The 20,577-nt window shown below is 41.5% G+C and overlaps 2 protein-coding genes across 2 annotated transcripts in view; one reads left to right on the top strand and one right to left on the bottom strand.

Annotated features, from left to right (window-relative positions):
* SCGN (secretagogin, EF-hand calcium binding protein) overlaps nucleotides 1–3,416 on the top strand; it is a 34,946-nt gene extending 31,530 nt beyond the window's left edge. The window contains exon 9 of the mRNA XM_082848482.1: nucleotides 2,512–3,416. Within this exon, the coding sequence (XP_082704608.1) occupies nucleotides 2,512–2,640 (129 nt within the window). The 3' untranslated portion in view covers nucleotides 2,641–3,416. The remainder of the gene's footprint in view (nucleotides 1–2,511) is intronic.
* The window catches only part of SLC17A1 (solute carrier family 17 member 1), a 212,627-nt gene that overhangs the window by 55,166 nt on the left and 136,884 nt on the right, over nucleotides 1–20,577 (bottom strand). The window lies entirely within an intron of this gene.

The following is a 20,577-nucleotide window of genomic DNA, read 5'->3' as shown; positions in this document are numbered from 1 at the left end:
GAGATGACCAGGGTGTCTGCCTGGAGATGATGAGAGGTCCTGCCCCCAGGCCTCCAAAAGTTTATTCTTTTCCCTGCTAGGTACACCATCTGATTTTCTCTGTTGTTGACCAGAAGATGGTTGGCAAGAGGGGACTCATAGAGCCCTTAGATCAGGAACCTTCATACATTTATATTGGCAACTTGCTATTAAAATGGAAGCCCTCAGTGGTTTCAAATGATTTGTCTTCTGTGATCCAAGCCTTTTTTTTTTTTAGCAGTGGCATTCAGTCCTCCTGACTCCTGGTGATTTGTCAAGCATTAAAAACATAACTCAAGGGCTTCCCTGGTGGTGCAGTGGTTGGGAATTAGCCTGCCAATGCAGGGGTCGTGGGTTCGAGTCCTGGTCCGGAAAGATCTCACATGCTGCGGAGCAACTAAGCCCATGCACCACAAACACTGAGCCTGCGCACTAGAGCCTGCGAGCCACAACTACTGAGCCCTCGTGCCACAACTACTGAAGCCCACATGCCTAGATCCCGTGCTCTGCAACAAGAGAAGCCACCACAATGAGAAGCACACCCACCGCAACAAGGAGTAGCCTCCACTCGCCGCAACTAGAGAAAAGCCCGCGTGCAGCAAAAAAGACCCAATGCAGCCAAAAATTAATTAATTAACCCCCCCACAAAACCCAAAACCCATAACTCAAAAGATCCAAAGAAACTTCCTTTACACACACACCCACATTCATACCCACAACTGCTTCCCCAACACATGCCTGCACACAATCTAAGATATTTCTACTCACTTAAAGGAAACAAATTAGAAAAAATTAAAAAAAGAGCTTAGAATAGTTTGGTATTGCATAAATGCCTTGGCAAATTGATATATGCTAGTATGTACATGACTACCACCCAAGTCTTTTCTAAGTGTGGGAATTTACTAGAAGGATCCTGGGGCAGGGTGTCACTTGCTGCAGAAAGGATTTAGCAAAAGTGGTTTGAGGATACTGAAAACCAAATATCTCCACTTGTAACCGTACAACAAATGAGCCTGTAATACAGAGCCACAGAGTGTAGCTTGCTGTGTTCAGGACCTCTAGGCCCCTTTTCCTCAGGCCACATCTATACCTGCCTGGCACTGACACCCAGGGAGCTATCTTCTAGAGCCCCGACAAGAGAACCTATTGACAATGTGTTACGGTGTTAGCCTCTTAGTCCAATCACTCAGGGATTCTCGGCAGAGGAGTGAAGTTCGCCAAGTTTAGCTTCTGGCCCCAGGCTGTTTCACCTCCTGATATCTCCCAGAATCCTGCCCCGCTTCGGCGTTTTTTCTTCTGGCTCTGCTTTATGGCTCCCCGTTCCTGCTGTTCTCTCCCCTCCTTCGCTCTGTTAACACCTGCTATCAGGGGTAGATTTCGTGTCAGTCATTTACCCTGTGGGACATTGCAAATTAGCTTGTCTTAATATGGCTGTCTAGTTGCAGAATGAAAGGTTTTGTTTCCTACTGCAGGTTTTCTAGAGCTTTCTTCGGAAGTGAGGAAACCTTGGGGTGGGGTTGGGTGATAAGGGCTGCTTCCAAGGGTTCCTGAAATCAAATCTTGCAGAGTGAGCCTCTGCTGCTCACTCATAACTAGTCCACAATCAAGGGGTTTGGAAATATGATTTTTTCCTTTCTCTCCAGACACTGACTTTTAAATTTAGATTCGTCACCATTCCTACAGCTTCCTTAGGCCAGCGATTTTGCCCTGAGAGCAGAGAGAACTGGTGAAATGAACTTAACTGGAGACAAAAGACTTGGGATCAAAAATGCTGTTGCCACTTTCTAGCTTCGCAAGATGTCTCAGCTCTTTCTGCGCCTGCGTGTCCTAATCTGTAAACGAGGCATAATCATTCACTTTGCAAAGTTACCGCGAGGATTAAATAAAATAACCGAGGGAGAATCACTTAGCTCCGGCATTGCGCACTTTTGCAGGCCTTTGAGTTTAGAATATTTTCCTAGCTGACCTGATTCACAATTCCTTCTTAGCCCGTGAAACAGTCCCTTGGAATAAATGTGATGGGGCCTATCTAGCTCAACAACGTAATTCTTCAGATTTTCATGCATTGTAACCCTTTTAAAAACTAGAGGCACAGAAACCTCCCACGGGGAGATAATAAATGTGCCTTCTCTCAGCAGCGTAGTGAGACAGAATTTTGGTGACGATCCTCTGCTCCAAGGCAAAATATCTTTATTATGGTTGAGAAAAAGGTAGGCTTTCTGTTAGAACTGCAGAGAAGTGATGTGGGAATAGACATTCTCTTGCCTGAAGGGACATGCTGAGAAATGAACTTGTTGGCAGAAAACTCATCCTTGGCAACATCTGGTGGGATGAGGAGACAGAATCACCCCCTCGTGGCCTGTCTCCAGGGAGGGGCTCTCAGAAGGCAGGGTGTCCCGTAAGCTTAGCAAACACGGAGGGGAGGCAGGGTGGCATGAAAGGGTGGGACTGCCATTGGCTTGCCTACTGACATGTTATTTTTATTGTCCTCAGCCCAGCATCAGCGGGGTGGACCTTGATAAGTTCCGGGAGATTCTTTTGCGTCACTGCGATGTGAATAAGGATGGAAAAATTCAGAAGTCTGAGCTGGCTTTGTGTCTTGGGCTGAAAATCAACCCCTAATCCCCAGACCGCTTTGCCTTCGGCTCTTAGCGTGTTTCTGAGCTCCTGCTGGTAAAACTGCATCTGTGCTTTGCTACTGGGGACACAGTAGGCAAACTTTCTAACAAATGGTGTGGTGTTCATGGGCAAGGGGAGGGACCCGAGGGCCTTCTTTTTAATGTCCTGGTGTTTTCCTGCCTTTACTGGAAGCCCCCCACGCAGGGTCTGTGTTATTTTCCCCTTGACCCTGGGCTTTCCTGTTCCGCTAAAGACTCAGCTGACCTCCAGGATCTGCTTGGCTTGTCCTCCCCCAGTCACTGGGGAGGTGGGGCAGCTGAGTCCATCTACCTGTGCTCTTCTTTTCGGCTTTCTGCTGAATGGTATGTGGCATTTGTGGCAGTCCCGTGACTTTTACAAATAGATTTTGAAGTGGAAATAAAGCTGCAGCTGGAAACAAAGATGCACTGTGAACTGCTTTTGTGCTGTGACCTTTGGAGGGTTCTACCTGATGGTTGGATGGATGAACTACTTCTCTAACTGGGGTGGGGGAAAGAGAAGGAGAGAGAAGGGCAAGATCCTGGATGCAGTCCACATCACCAACCCTGTAGTTCTCAGGTGCCCGGATGAGTTGGAGTCAAAGTAGGAGTTGCCAATTGTCATTTTCATCTCACTGCGTGGAGAAGACCAGAACGTTCATCCTGGGCTGGGTTTTGCTCTTAGGTGCTTTGCGAACTCACATGGCCAAGCAGGCAGGAATACAGAAGAAATATGGAGAAAATCTTTCCCAGGTAACCCAAGCATCCGTCACCCCCTCCAACCATTCCCCTTCCAACAGTTTCCTCTGGCAAATCTGGGACCCCTGAGGCCTCCTCCTATGCCTGTGACTATTGTGGGCCCCTCTGCAGGCTGCTGGCTCCCTCATGGACCAGACCCCCTCCCTTCACTCCTGGAACTCTGACTCAGTCCCCCTGGGGCAGGGGCAGACAGATTGATTCCTCTGCTGTCCTGACACTTTATTTTCCAGAACACCCCTACCTTGTACCAGACTGTGTGGGAATTTCAGGTTTAACGAAGTGTTGTAGGTAATTCAGAAAAATTACAGTGTAGCATAGTTCACTTAGAGCTGACCATAACCCAAGAAACTCTACCACTCACAGAGAGCTCCCTCACTGGCACACACAGGTCCTAACCTGGTTCCCTTCCTCTTACGTGCCCCTTACTTCCAACATAGAGATAATCAGTATCCATAATTACTATCTGATCAAGTGCTTTCTATGTGCCATGTACTTCTAGATGCTTTCCATACCTTAACTAATTTAGTCCTCACCAAACCCTATGAGGTAGGTACTCTCACGACACCCACCTTAGAGATGAAGAAACTGAGGCAAATAGAAGCTAAGCAGCATGTCTGTGCTCATACATATCAGAAGTTGGGAGTCAGGGAGTCAACAATGGCCGATTTTCAAATGATGCAACAGACAAGGGCTTAATCTCCAAAATATACAAACAGTTCATACAACTCAACAACAAAAAAGCAAACAACCCAATTGAAAAATGGGTAGAAGACCTTGATAAACATTTCTCCAAAGAAGACATACAGATGGCCAGTAGGCACTAAAAAGATGCTCAACATCACTAATCTAATATTAGAGAGATGCTAATCGAAACTACAATGAGTCACCACTTCATACCTGTCAGAATGGCCATCATTAAAACGTCTACAAATGACAAATGCTGGAGAGGGTGTGGAGTAAAGGGAACCCTCCTACACTGTTGGTGGGAATGCAAGTTGGTGCAGCCACTATGGAGAAAAGTACGCAGGTTCCTCAGAAAACTGAAAATAGAATTACCCTATGACCCAGCAATCCCACTCCTGGGAATATAACCAGAAAAAACTATAATTCAAAAAGATACATGCATCCCTATGCTCATAGCAGCACTATTCACAATAGCCAAAACATGGAAACAACCTAAATGTCCATCGACAGATGAATGGGTAAAGAAGATGTGGGACATATATACAAATAATGGTCATCTTTCAGGAAACCTTGGCCCTTCCCCACAGGTTTGGTCTCACTGTGGGGTCCACAGCAGCCCCCAGCAGAACATTTATCTAAGTCTGGGTCATTCAGTGTGGATTAATGCTTCATGGGAGCGTGAAGAGAGCCCAGGAAGGAGTACAGGGCAAGCCAAGAAGGCAGACTTCTCCTCATTGTCCAAATGTTGAGCTAACTGTGTACCCACACACCCTTCAAAGAGCAAACATTTGTTTCCAGGGTTGAGACAACCTAAGTTCACAAGAAGGAAAAAATAAAAACTGGACCCAAAGCTGACATATATTAATTCATGACTCTCCCTTTAGCTATATGAGGAGAACTTTTTTTTTTGCGGTACGCGGGCCTCTCACTGTTGTGGCCTCTCCCGCTGCGGAGCACAGGCTCCGGACGCGCAGGCTCAGCGGCCATGGCTCACGGACTCAGCCGCTCCGCGGCATGTGGGCTCTTCCCGGACCGGGGCACGAACCCGTGTCCCCTGCGTCGGCAGGCGGACTCTCAACCACTGCGCCACCAGGGAAGCCCGAGGATAACTTTTGAGGTTACTGCTCCAGCCATGACTGTGTAAGTTCTTAGCCAAAGAGTCCTCAGTGTCTTTCTGGAGATAACAGAGGTGGAAGTGAGTGGGGAAGGGAAGCTTTAGTCTTTTAAGGGTAATTTGTTAAGATTCATTGAGGGCAACTACTTGCCTTGAGCACCAGCAAGCTTTCGGTCATGGCATATGGCTGAGATTCTATCAGAAGCTCTCAGGTTTCTTTCCCAGTCATAACCTTAGGCTGGCAAAGACCTTTCCCAGCATCCAAAGAAAGGGCTGGTGGAGATCTTTAAGTGGAAGGAAGGTGGGTTTGTTCCACTTAAAGAATGAGTTCACTCAAAAACATTCTCAAGAAGTTTGAGCCTCATGTCCTATAATATAGGTGCTGGTATGTTCATTAATGGATAGTTACCTCAGTCCATTCTGGCTGCTATAACAAAAATACTATTGACTGGGTGGCTTAAACAACGAACATTTATTTTTCACAGTTCTAGAGGCTGGTAAGTCCAAGTTCAAGATCCTGGTAGATTCAGTGTCAGGTGAGAACCTGCTTCTTGGTTCATAGACAGATGTCTATTCCTGTGTCCTCCAATGGTAGAAGGAGCAAAGCAGCTCTCTGTAGTCTCTTTTATAAGGGCAGTAATCTCATTTATGAGGAGGACTCTGCCCTGTGACCTAATCACCTCCCAAAGGCCAAATCTCCAAATGTCAACATGTTGGGGATTAAGCTTCACCATATAAATTTTGGAGGGACACAAACATTCAGTCTATAGCAATGGCCAAGGAAAATAACTGGTCTTAGCCCTCTGCTGGAGCACCAAAGGGGAACAGAGTGCTGAATAAGGGACTGACAGAAGGCAGAAGTCTCTTATCAAAGCCCATGCTGTAAATATTTGATGGGTTGGGGAAAGGTGTGATGGCACCCCAGAGAGCCGTGCTCCTTGCTGAAGATTTTGCTCATTCATTCCAAATCAGAAAGGAAGAAGTAAAATTGTCTCTATTTGCTGATGATGTGATCTTATATAGAGAAAATCCTAAAGACGCCACCAAAAACCTGTTAGAACTAATAAATGAATTCAGTAAAGTTGCAGTATACAAAATCAACATGCAAAACGCTGTAGTATATAGCATAGTATAGTATATAGCATTTTTATATTCTAACAACAAAATACATGAAAAAGGAACAAAGAAATCAATCCCATTTACAATAGCATCAAACATAATAAAATACTTAGGAATAAATTTAACCAAGGAAGTGAAAGATATGTACACTGAAAACTGTAAGACTTTGATGAAAGAAATTGAAGAAGGTGCAAATAAATGAAAAGATATCCTGTGTTTATCATTTGGAAGAATTAATATTGTTAAAATGTCAATACTACCCAGAGCCATCTAATATTCAAAGCAATCCATATCAAAATTCCAATAGCATTTTTCATATAGGTATAAAAAACAATCTTAAAATTTGTATGGAACCACAAAAGACCTCAAATAACCAAAGCAAGCCTAAGAAAGAAGACCAAAGCTGGAGACATCACACTTCCTGATTTCAAACTATATTACAAAGCTACAGTAATCAGAATGGTATGGTATGGCATAAAAAACAGACACATAGACCAATGGAACAGAATTGAGAGGCCAGAAATAAACCCTCGCATATATGGTCAACTAATATTTGACAAAGGAGCCAGGAATGCTCAAGAGAAAGAATAGTGTCTTCAATAAATGGTGTTGGGGAAACTGGATAGCCACATGCACCAAGAATGAAATTGGATCCTCATCTTATACCACTCAACAAAAATTAACGTGAAATGGATTAAAGATTTAAATGTAACACCTGAAACAATAAAACTCCTAGACAAAAACACAGAAAGAGTTCCTTGACATTGGTCTCGGCAATGATTTTTTTTGATATGACTCCAAAAGCACAAGCAACAGGAGCAAAAGTCAGTAAGTGGAACTACATCGAATGAAAAATCTTCTGCACAGCAGAAAAAACAGTTAGAATGAAGAGGCAACCTACAGAATGGGAGAAAATATTTGCAAACCATCTGTCTAATAAGGGGTTAATATCCAAAATATACCAGAAACTCTTACAACTCAGTAGCATAAAACAAACAATCTGGTTAAAAAATGGGAAGAGGATCTGAATAGACATTTTGCCAAAGAAGACATACAAATGAACAACAGGTATGTCAAAAGGTGCTCAACATTACTAATCATCAGAGAAATACAAATCAAAACCACAATGAGATATTACCTCACACCTATCAGAATGGCCATCATCAAAAAGACAAGAGATAAGTGTTTGCAAGGATGTGGAGAAAAGGGAACGCTTGTGCACTCTTGGTGGGAATGTAAATTGGTTCAGCTACTGTGGAAAACAGTATGGAGGTTCCTCAAAAAAATAAAAACAGAACTACCATAGGATCCACCAATTCTACTTCTGCGTATACAGCCAAAGGAAATATAATCAGGATCTTGAAGAGGTACCTTTACTTTCATGTTTCTTTGCATCATTCACAATAGCCAAGATGCAAAGACCATCTAAGTGCCCATCAATGGATAATAAATAAAAAAGATTATATACATATAATCTTCTTCTGCATGTATATACATATATATATTATTCTATTTTGCTTTAATATATGTCTACACGATATTAAAGCAAAAAAGAATGTGATTATATTTGCTGCATAATGTAGCCTAAAATAAAAGGTTGAGTGATAGAATCCAATCATTCATTTCTGTAAAATTTCAGTAAAACTGGTGCGGGTACCAGCTTTACTTTATCTTCACACCGCAGTATCTGATCAGTTCAGCCAAAAATCCTATAAAATCCAGCAGTTTGAATGAATTTAATAGTTGCACAAATAACAGACTTTCTGACTGAACTCAGACAAGACTTGGCATTAAAAAGAAAAACAAAAAAACCCCAAAAGAACAGCTTCAGAGGCCCTACGACCAGACCCATAGGCTTTAATTCTGCTTCTTGACTGCTTATGAACTTATAAGTTCTGAAAGTCTGTAAGTTTTAGAAATAGCAATAGTTGGCATATTTCTGCTTTATTCTGGTAAAGATACTTAGAGTCTATGAGACTTCTAGGACAATATAAGTTTCTAACTATGAAAACAAACAATAAACCTGGCAGATAAAAATGTGTTCCTAGTTCCTAATGGATCCTCTCTCTTCTTTCCCTCCAGCGTTGGAGGAACTAATTATCGTGTCTACTAACCTTCCCTCTTCACTGGTTCTCTGCATCTCCACATCCCTAGGACATCTCGGTGCCTCCCAGGCGGGCTCCTTTCCCTGAGGGTCGGCTCTGCTCTCCTCAGCTGCCCCCTCCCGCCTCTCACTGCGGTGCTTACAGCTGCCCATTCCCTCTTCTTTACCTCCGTCGGGTCTCTAGTCCCTTCTCACCTCCCACCTCATTCCTCTTCCCCTTGACCATTTAAAATCTACCCTTTCTTCAAAGGTCTGCTCAAGCGTCAACTTTCCCATAGAGCCTGCTCCAATACTCTCCACCGATGGCCTTTTACCCCCCCAGTGTCTGTCACTGTGTAACCAATACTCCATAATTTGATTCTAATCCTTCTGTAATTGTTTTATACGACTGGTTTTGTCATTTCCAATGAAGTGATAAGCTTCTTTTAAGATCAGAAAACCGTGTTTTAGATTTCTTCCAGAAGCTGGCCCTACCTGAGCACTACGCACACACATACATCTCTTAGCACAGTGCCCAGTGATGAAATAGAAATTCACAGTTTAAGGCATGCCAAGCAGAATTCAAACAAAAATTTTCTCTGGCCATTTGGGCCTCCTCCCTCCCCTCTAGGGTGCTCATGCATCTATCTGCATTCTGCATTAACCAGATTCCCCGGTGGCAGAAATACCTGCTCAACCATCAAGATCAATTTTTCTCCTTCTGATGCCAGTTGTGTAACTCCTTAGAATATAATATTTGTTTCTCTAACTTATAAGGGGTCATGATGACTCACCACTCACCTTATAGATGCAGACCACCTACAGGTGCAGCCAATATATCATTTCCCTTAAAGACAGTGATTGGGGCAGAACAGACTGGTCAGATAACCTGGTGTGATACTGGGCCATACTGAATGTAAGTTCTTAGCTTAAATATTTAGTTATGACCTTATTCATGTTACTAGCTATATTACTTGTATTCTGCTCATTTTACAAGATTGTTTCTTGCATTACTAAATGTATGACTGAGCCTCAGATAAAATTAATAATTAGGTGACTTGAAACAGTTGATCAAATATTCAGCTCTATAAGATCAATGATTGTAATATTATAACTCTAGATATGGGAAGAAGCAACAAAAGGGAAACATTTCCTGGACCATAACAGACTAGTAAGACAGGTGGTCCAGAGGCTTCTGGGTACTTTAACGGGGCCTAGGTCCAGTAACAGCACACGGACTAGCCTACCAAGGAAGTCCTCACCTGACCTGGGAATGAGCAATCTTAGCACCATGGGACAAAGTGGTCACGAAATGCCTCCCAAACCTTGGTTGAAATTAAGACCAAAAAGACTGTAAAATATAGAATGTTGCCCACCATCCAGTTCTATAAGAATCAAGTCATCAGCCACTGCAGTCACTGACCTGTAATACCCCTTGAAAGGAATTCAGGGCAAAGATCAGGATGAGGTACTTTGTGTTCTGGGAGAACTGACAGAACTGGCTCTGAGATATTTTCAGGAGAAGACTGTGTGATCCCAGCTTCTTGCATCTTCTCATACTTAGAAAAGCACTGAACCATTAACTAAGATATCTGTTCCTCACAAATAGCAAAATCTTCTACCAAGATGAGTGCCTGACTGCACGTACCCATTTGCCAAAATCACGTATGTACTGGCCTCTCCCTTTACCTCTTTGGAACCGTTCTCAGAGTTCTCTGAGAGACTGTCTCCCGGGTTATACGCCTCAGTTTGGCTTGAATAAAATTTTCCATTTCTTTCTTAGATTGACTACTGATTTATTTTTTGTCAACACCAGCACCAGCTAGAAACTTAAAATATTACCGTGTAATGGAAAGAGTCTCAATTATAAGACTACACAGTGGTCTGCCATTTAGTTCCAATTCTGTCTGTTCCTAGGGAAAGATCACCTAATCTCTCTACACATCAATTTCCTCATCTGTAAAATAACCGTGTTGACTTCCAGTGAAAATTATGCTGTATGTTCAGGCTTTGAGCACATCTCTCCCCAGGCCACCACTCCAAATGCATAGCAGTGTCCCAGCAAGCAATAAAAAAGACTTCTAGGGCTTCCCTGGTGGCGCAGTGGTTGAGAGTCCTGCCGATGCAGGGGACCCGGGTTCGTGCCCCGGTCCGGGAGGATCCCACGTGCCGTGGAGCGGCCGGGCCCGTGGGCCATGGCTGCTCGGCCTGCACGTCTGGAGCCTGTGCTCCGCGGCGGGAGAGGCCACAGCAGTGAGAGGCCCGCGTACAGCAAAAAAAAAAAAAAAAAAAAAAGACTTCTAAAAACGATGCTCACAAACAAAATAATCTTCCTGTAAGATAACACAGGGCCAGAGGTCTTGCCAGACTCCCAATTCTGAGTCAAGAGCGTTAGCAACAGGCATTAAAAGGGATTGGAAGGCAGGAGTTGGTTTCACTGCTTGACACCAGGGGCTGGCATCAAATATACAATACAGTATTATTAACTATAGTCACCCTGCTGAATTACATCTCCAGGACTTACTTATTATATAACTGGAAGTTTGCACCTTTTGATCACCTTTGCCCAAAGTATAATCACTGAGACAATATCAATGCAAGAAATAACTTTTGACTGGTCACAGTTGGAAGTAATTAGTGAAAAGAAACAGAGCAGATAATTCACACAGAAAGCCACACAGAGATGTAGTGAGATAATAAATATGAAAAAGAAAGATGGAAGCTACATTAAGAGTCCACAGTGTGTATCTACAGCAATTCCAAACAAAAAGAACAGAAGGAATGATGGATAAATAAAACTTGAAGAGATAATGGTTGAGAGTTTCCAGAAATGAAGAAAGACATGAGTCCTCAGAATAGGAATACAGCTTGAATATTAAATCTAGTAAATAAAAATAAACTCACACCAGACACTTTCTAGCAAAACTGTCGAAAATAAAGGTTAAAATGTAAAACCTCAAAAGCTATCCTAGAAAAGGAGAAAAATATTTAGTAAATGATAATTATCGTATGCAGATTTTTATCAGCAAAGCTAGATGCCAAAGACAAGGGAACATTTCCAAGTAAGCTTATTACATAATCATCTCAGAAAATGCCTTTGTGGTAAAAAGTTTTTTCATTCTTTATGCTTTATATTTTCCTGACAGTAGAGAATGAAGATAATTACTTTTTTCTCCAATTAGTATTATACAACTTTAAAAACTGTGCAAAGGGCTTCCCTGGTGGCGCAGTGGTTGAGAGTCCGCCTGCCGATGCAGGGGACACGGGTTCGTGCCCCGGTCCGGGAAGATCCCACATGCCGCGGAGCGGCTGGGCTCGTGAGCCATGGCCGCTGAGCCTGCGCGTCCGGAGCCTGTGCTCCGCAACGGGAGAGGCCACAACAGTGAGAGGCCCACGTACCACCAAAAAAAAAAAAACAAAAAAACTGTGCAAAGACATTTTCAGATCATTGAGATTACAAACAGGAAATGACTAAAGGCAGACTGGAATGAATTAGGGAATATATCCAAAGCAGAGATTGAATGATTCAACCTTTTAGAAGTAGCATTTCAGTCATTTAGAGATATTCTTTAGACAAAAGAGATGGATCTGTCATGGCTCTATTCCATTATGTCACATTACTAGGAAGTGCTCCCAACTCTGTGGAGATTGACAATGGCGATGTGAGAAAGTTGGGGGCAGCATGTCTTGGGGAAGTTGGTCTTTAAAAACACTGAAGCATTTCATGGCATTTCTTCTGATGTGATTTTCCCCCACCCTCCACTTTGTCTTGTCATAAAACTATTCATTATCTTCCTCTTAAAATATAATTAGTGCTTGCCTAATTAACTTTCCTGGAATCTAATTATTTTTAAACATTTTCTCAACTTTCTTTCTTTATGTGAAAATGATGATATTGCAACAGAGCTGAGGTAATCATTTTCATAGGGAAATCATTTCCAGACAATTAGAGCTTGTACCTCACATTCTTCCTTTATTAACTTTGATCATTAGAGCATGAAATGATAAATTCTGTCTTTTGCCCCCCAGATTACAGTAGGGGGAACATCTTTTTCTTTTCATACACACCATAAAAGGAGGGGCAACAACCAGTGGCTTGTCTGCCATCCTGTGCTCACCTATTACCAGGAAGACCGCATGGTGGTGAAAAGATGATCCTTCGCTCCTAACGTGACTTCATTACTTGGAATCAACAGGATTAACGTCTTTGGCACAATGTACTTTGCTAGATTATAAGATCCTCTCCTTGACACCAGCCACTTTGCTGCAATGGTGTCCACGTGACTGACAATACAACTTGACAGCCTTTGTTCTTCTGTACCTCCTGGAGGTTTCATTGCATGTGTGACATTTCTTTATTTAGCAAATATTTATGCATTTAATTAATACAACATACCATCACTCTTCTGGGCGATCCGTATATAGCAGGGTTACAGACACAAAGTCCTGCTCCCTGGTCTTATATCCTGGTGTGTGTATAGCTTCTCTCTCACTCCCATCCACTGAGGAGAATTTTATTTTGCCCACTAGATTCCCAAGACCCTGTTACACAAAATAAGGGTATTAGGTAGAGACAGAATCGCAGAAGTCAAGAATTCCAACTGGTTTTCGTTGGAAAGGGCTGGAGTCGTTGGGAGAGGAACAGATCCAAAAGAGAAGGGAGGGAAGAAATGAAGCAGCTGTGTGGGCTGGAATTGGGGCACAGTTTGGGAGAGTTTGAAAAGAGGGAGGAGAGAATGGGGGCGGCTATGTGTGAGGGGTATAAAGGGAGGAAGACAGTTCACTGGGTTTTATTAATGGAATCCCCCTTTGATGTTTATTGAAATAGTTCAATAATGATTTAAGTTTCTTTTTAAGTTTTTCTTTGGTTATCGGATCAGTGTTTCCTTGAATAAACCACTGTGTATAAGTAGGCCACAAGGCTGCTTAATTTTAATTTGGTAACACTTGGTAGTACCCAGAGAGGCCGTCTGATACGTATGGGCTCTTCTCTGAGGGGCTGGGAGTTGCTGCCCGAAACGCAGCAGCATGGTGGGAGAGGCATCAGACCTGGGGTCTGAAATCCTGAATGTGAGTTTCAACTTAGGTTATTTTATTTTGAACAAAGTCACCTAACTTTCCTAGGATTATGCTTCTTTTACATAAAATCAAAGATGAGACTGACAGATTTCTAAGGTTCCTTCTATTATAACCACATACTTGATGACAACCGTGTGGCAGAATTGATAACTTAATGAACTGCCTTTTGGTGAGCATACTAGCACTGTAATCATTTTGTTATTGTTTTTTGAGAACAATGCTTTCTCTCAAAAGAGTGGATAGGCTTTCTGAAACACAGGCCACTGGAAAAGATTCTGGGGAACACGGATACATCTTGGAGTTCCTAACAACAAGCAACATGAATGATTGCCTCTCTAGTTTCCTGTATGTGTTTCTTTGTTTCAGCTCTTTAGAAAAGTCTTAGGAATGAAAAGGGGACGTGAAAGAAAGAACATTTCTCAGTCCCCAGATGGAAGGAGAAATTGAAAATAACAAATGTGGTCAAAGCTCAACTGGTCACATGGGAAGAAGTCCCATTGAAAACCATCCTGGCTCAACTGTAAGTCACTGGCTGACTTTCCCCTACTACTGATCGGTATTCTGGATAAGCTCCAAGTTAGTTTTCCCTATCACCAGGGCCGCTAGGTTAGGGTCCAGGTAGAAAATTTGGGGGGTGGAGGCTGTGTCATTTAGCATTTCCCTTGAAACAAACAACCACATAATCTAAGTAACATAACTTTAAGTGTTTACTGCTCACTAGTCTAAGATCAGCTAATCACTTTGCCGACGTTGGCTAGGCTGGCTCAGATATCTGGGGATCGGCTGGCCACTGGCTGATAGAGGCTGGCCTTAGCTTGGGCAACTGGGATAACTCAGCTCAGCTCTGTGTGTCTCATTCTCTAGGAGGCTAGTCTGCCCATGTTATCCTCATGGCAAATGCAGAAATATGAGTGGGCAGGCACTGCTCAAGCCTCTTCTTGAGCAGTATTTGCTAATGTCCCATCGACCAAAGCAAAGCAGCGTCAAAGAGTAGGACCAAGAGGAGGAGGGCACTGCAAAATTACACGGCAAGGGCGTGGATTTAAGGAGAGAAGAACTGGAGCCATTTTTGTGACCTACCTATCAATAACCCCTGAGTCAGGAGGATCTGGCTCAAACTCTTCACCAGGGATTTGCCCCAGGGGCCCCCTTTCACATCACCAGGCCCCATTCATTTATACTGTGTTCCTGTCACTCTCCTCTTTAGCCTGGCCCACTGCCAGCCACAGTAGATTTGAAGGGTTCTGATGAATTTTTACCATAGCTTGTGTTAAAGAGAACGAGAGAATTTAGTCTGCTATTTTGAAAAGTAAAAAAAAAAATCAAGTACATTGAAAAATCTAATAGAATTTAACACCATCAATTCCCCTATTTGTCTTCAGTAAGAAGACATATTAAGCTTCCCCACTGAATGAAAAGCAGGGATTGGTTTCTTATTTTCCTCCCCAATATCCTTGTGAATATGTAAGTTAAGTTATTTTACACAACCATTCATATTTATATTAACACAGTTCTTAAGTCTAGAGAGACCATGTCTTGGCCAGGAGCTCAGAGTAAGTTATTGGTTGGGAAGGAGGCTGGTAGGCATGTGATTCTAGACCAGACCCCAGACTCCTACTCTCTCCTCCTTCCCTAGTTCCCTCTAGTCTAGTTTCCATGTCACTGTTGCATGGCCTGACGCATTTCACATTAGGGTAAGAAAATATATGAGTTGAACTATTATTCAAAATTAATCAGATGGGTACATTCTTAAGGGAGACAATTTCATGACATGTTTCTAATGCTGCAATATTCTAAAGGAAAAGAGATAAATATTCTCATTTAACCTAATAGTCCTAAAAAACATGAATAAGTTAGGGCATGTCTGGAGAAATCCTTACCAGTTTTGACTCCTGCTAAGACAGAAATAGAAAACAATTTTCTAGTTCCCTCACTTGCCAAAAAAATTTTAAGGGAAAAAAAGTACTTGACAACATAAAAACCAACAGGCTGTTTTGATGTCTCTCTCTTTCTCTCCCTCCCTTGCTTACGGTTATTTGTAGAATGATAAAATACCATTATTAATGAAAACAATAGCTTGCAAGTTATCAGAGCAGCCAACATCATGGAAACATCTGCTATGATGGAAGTGTAAGCAAATGTTTTCATTCTGTATTTTAATTACAGATACTGTTGTTTAAAATTACTTGCTAACAACTGTGGTCCCAAAGATGATTCAAAGCTGAAAGTTGCTTTTATGAGCTAAATGGCTTCAGGGAGCCTGTCTGTACGTTATATACAAGAGAGAGAAAGCCCAGGACATTTGGACCAAACAAATGTCTCCAATGTACGGAAAATGCTAGGATACTCCAGGTCAGAAAGGACATGTAAAACAAAACAAAACAAAAAACCTATACAAATGAGAAGAAAAGTAACTGAACTTGGCATCAGGAAACCTGGTTAAATTCTCACAAGCTATGTGCTATATGTACTCATGCATATCTATGGCTACTCATGTCCCACCTGTTTGAACCTCAGCTTCCTCATCTGTTAAATGGAAACAATAACAGTAATAAAAATACCTCACATGATTGGTGAAAAGACCGTGTGATTGAATGAACTAATGTACATGAAAACATTTTATAAACTGTGATGCTTCACACAAACATTAGGTAGGTGAGACAATAACAGTGGGGAGGAAAGGGGGAGGTTTGTTTCATCACCATCTTAAGTAATAAACCTTAAAACCATCTGTCATGCACTATTTACAAGAGCCAAACATGGAAGCTACCCAGGTGTTCATCAACAGACAATTGGCTTAAGATGTGGTAGATTTTCAACATACAGAAAATGGTTGCATTTCTTTACACTAACAATGAAATATCAGAAAGGGAATGTAAACAAACAATCCCTTTTAAAATCGCACCAAAAAAAAAAATACTTAGGAACAAACCTCACCAAGGAGATAAAGATTACATGCTGAGAGCTATAAAACATTAATGAAGTAAATTAAGGATGGTTCAAAGAAATGGAAAGATATCCCATGCTCGTCAATTAGAAGAATTAATATTGTTAAAATGGCCATACTACCCAGAGCAATCTACAGATTTAATGTGATCCCTATTAAATTACCCATGACATTTTTCACAGAAATAACAAGTAATACTAACATTTATATGGAACCATAAAAGACCCAGAATTGCCAAAGCAATCCTGAGGAAAAGGAACAAACCAGGAGGCATAACCCTCCCAAACTTCAGACGATATTGCAAGGCTACAGTAATCAAAACAGCATGGTACTGGCACAAAAACAGACATATGGATCAAATGGAACAGAATAGAGAGCCCAGAAATAAACTCACACAACTAGGGACAATTAATCTTCAACCAAGGGGGCAAGAATATACAATGGGGAAAAGACAGTCTCTTCAGCAAGTGGTGTTGGGAAAGTTGGACAGCCACATGTAAATCAATGAAGTTAGAACACACCCTAACACCATATACAAAAATAAACTCAAAATGGCTTAAAGAGCTAAATATAAGACAAGATACCATAAAACTCCTAGAAGAGAACATAGGCAAAACATTCTCTGACACAAATCGTACCAATGTTTTCTTAGGTCAGTCTCCTAAGGCAATAGAAATAAAAGCAAGAATAAACAAAAGTTTGACTTAAACTTACAAGCTCTTGCACAGAAAAGGAAACCATAAATGTAACGAAAAGACAACCCACAGAATGGGAGAAAATATTTGCAAATGATGCAACCGACCAGGGGTTAACCTCCAAAATTTACAAATAGCTCATGTGTCTCAATATCAAAAACCAAAGAACCCAGTCAAAAAAGGGGCAGAAGACCTTGATAGACATGTCTCCAAAGAAGACATATAGATGGCCAGTAGGCACATGAAAAATGCTCAATATCACTAATTATTAGAGAAATGCAAATCAAAACTACAATGAGGTACCACCTCACACCTGTCAGAATGGCCATCATTAAAAAGTCTACAAATAAAAAATGCTGGAGAGGGTGTGGAGAAAAGGGAACCTTCCTACACTGTTGGTGGGAATGTAAATTGGTGCAGCCACTGTGGAAAACAGTATGGAGATTCCTCAAGAAACGAAAAAAAAAAGCTGCCATATGATCCAGCAATCTCACTCCTGGGCATATACCCAGACAGAACTCTAATTCAAAAAGATACAGGGCTTCCCTGGTGGCACGGTGGTTGAGAGTCTGCCTGCTGATGCAGGGGACACGGGTTCGTGCCCCGGTCCGGGAGGATCCCACATGCCGCGGAGTGGCTGGGCCCGTGAGCCATGGCTGCTGAGCCTGCGCGTCTGGAGCCTGTGCTCCACAACGGGAGAGGCTACAACAGTGAGAGGCCTGCGCACTGCAAAAAAAAAAAAAAAAAAAAAAGATACAAGCACCCCATCTTCATAGCAGCACTATTTACAATAGTCAAGACACAGACGCAATATAAATGTCCACCGACAGATGAATGGATAAAGAAGATGAGGTATATATATATACACATATACAATGGAACATTACTCATCCATTTAAAAGAATGAAATAATGCCATTTGCACCAACATGGATGGACCTAGAGATTATCGTACTAAGGGAAGTAAGTCAGAAAGAGAAAGACAAATACCATATGATATCACTTATATGAGGAATCTAAAATACGACACAAATCAACATATCTATGAAACAAAAACAGACTGACAGATATAGAGAACAAACTTGTGGTTGCCAAGGGGATTGGGGGGTAGGGGAGGGAAGGATTGGGAGTTTGGGATTAGCAGAGGCAAACTATTATATATAGGATGGATAAACCACAAGGTCCTGTTGTACAGCACAGAGAACTATATTCAATATTCTGTGACAAACCATAATGGAAAAGAATATATATGTGTATATATATATGTTTGAGTCACTTTGTACAGAAGAAATTAACACAACATTGTAAATCAACTATACTTCAATTAAAAAAAGATGTGGTGTATATATATGCAAGAGAACATTACTCAGCCATTAAAAAGAACGAAATATTGCCATCTGCAGCAACACTGATGGACCTAGAGAATATAATGCTCAGTGAAATAAGTCAGACAGAGAAAGACAAATACTATATGATATCACTTATATGTGGAATCTAGAAAATAATACAAATGAATCTATACACAAAACTGAAACAGACAGACATAGAAAACAAACTAATGGTTATCAAAGGGGGTGGGGGGACAAGTTAGGGGTATGGGATTAGCAGATACAAACTACTATACATAAAATAGATAAGGAACAATGCTTTACTGTATAGCACAGGGAATTATATCCAATATCTTACAATAGCCTATAATGGAATATGATCTGCAGAAAACCCAAGTCATCAAGCTGTACACCTGAAATTAACACAATACTGTAAATCAACTGTATGTAAAAACAAAATAAAAACAAACAAAAAAGGTCTGTCATTCCCTTGACCCATCCCTGCTCTCCAAATCCCTTACAGTTACTCAACGTTCCCTTGTGGGTCCGTACATCACACATTCATGCTGACTGTGAGTCCTGATTTTGTAACCATGCAGTTTCTGGGACTCAGGGTGGGTGGTCCCAAAATGTGCCTCAAGGGCATATTGATTATTTTGAATTAAAGTTACTTAAAGAAAGAGCCAATGCAAGAAGAACACTCTTATCCTCCTCTCTGTCTCCCTGAAAGCAGGAAATAAATCTTTCATAGGAAAGGTGCCCTCCGTGCATCTGGAGGTAGAAGGACACCCTTATCTCCGGAAGAATTTGGGTGAGAAGCCCCTATGAACAAACCTTGTTACTGCTTTAATTTGCCACACAAGACCAAACTCTGCTGATGTTCCTTATTAAAAGCCTAAACCTAGTTTCTTTGTCCTGTCAATTCCCCTCAAATTTGTTTCTTTGTCTTAAAAAAATATAAAAGCTGCCTCCTTTGGCCACTTCTTAAGTCCTATTTCTATGAGACCAAATGACAAATACCCTCCACATAATACATACACATACAGACACACACACACACACACTCACTGGAGTTGTAATACAATAATGGTAAGGGGCAGGGACACCCAAGAATGCCAGAGAAGTTTTACCCAGCCAGAAAAAGAGGGGCCTCAGAGTAAAATGAAGTCATAGAAAATAAAGTAATATTCCTTGATCACCTGAATCTGTGAACAGAAATTCATATGTGCTACATATAAATTATCCCATTCAATCATGGGATGAATGTACATTATTATTCTTATTTTGCAAATCAGAAAATTTGGGTAGAGAGAGGTAATTAGAGAGGGTAATTAAACTGTTGAAGGTCTCCCAGTTGGTAAGTGACAGAGCAGAATACAAATTAATTTGTAAAAAAGGAATAATGTTGATTTCTTATAGTATATTAGCCAGAATATTTTAGTTTTAAGAGCAAAATCAGACTCAAACTAGCTTCCACAAAAAGTTGTGTTCATAGAACTATAAATCATAAAGGAAGATCTGGATACTTGACTGGGATTAGGGGCTCAAGAAACACCAATAATTCTCTCTCTCTTTTCTCCATTTCTCATCCAGAACCTTTCTAACATGCAAAGGAGATGGCCCTTGGCAGTTCCAGATCCACATCTTCACAACTAACTGCGGGACCAACTTTTCTGTAGCTTCAATAGAAAAATTCCAGGGCGTATTCTGATTGGTCTAGCTTGGATTACATACTATCCCTGAGCCAATCACTGTGGCCAGAGGGCAGGGCACTTCAACTGGTAAGGTCTAGATCAGGAGCGGACAAAGTATAACCCTGGGGCCAAATCCAGCCCCACATGGGCCACATCTGATCATGCTCCTTCATTTATATTGTCTATGGCTGTTTTCATGCTATACCAGTAGAGGTGAGTAGTTATGACAGAGACAGTATGTCTTGCAAAGCCAAAAATATGTTCTATCTGGTGTGTGTGTGTGTGTATAATTATTATTACATAAGTTACAGGTATACAGTATTATAATTCTATATCTATATACACTACAAAATGATCACCACCACAAGGCTAGTTACCATCCATCACCATTCAGTTGACTCACTTCGCCCATTTCCTCCATT

This window comes from Leucopleurus acutus (genome assembly GCF_964270905.1).
Source record: "Leucopleurus acutus genome assembly, chromosome: 10".
In the NCBI taxonomy this organism is placed as follows: Eukaryota; Metazoa; Chordata; class Mammalia; order Artiodactyla; family Delphinidae; genus Leucopleurus; species Leucopleurus acutus.
This window is presented reverse-complemented; position numbering and strand designations above follow the sequence as displayed.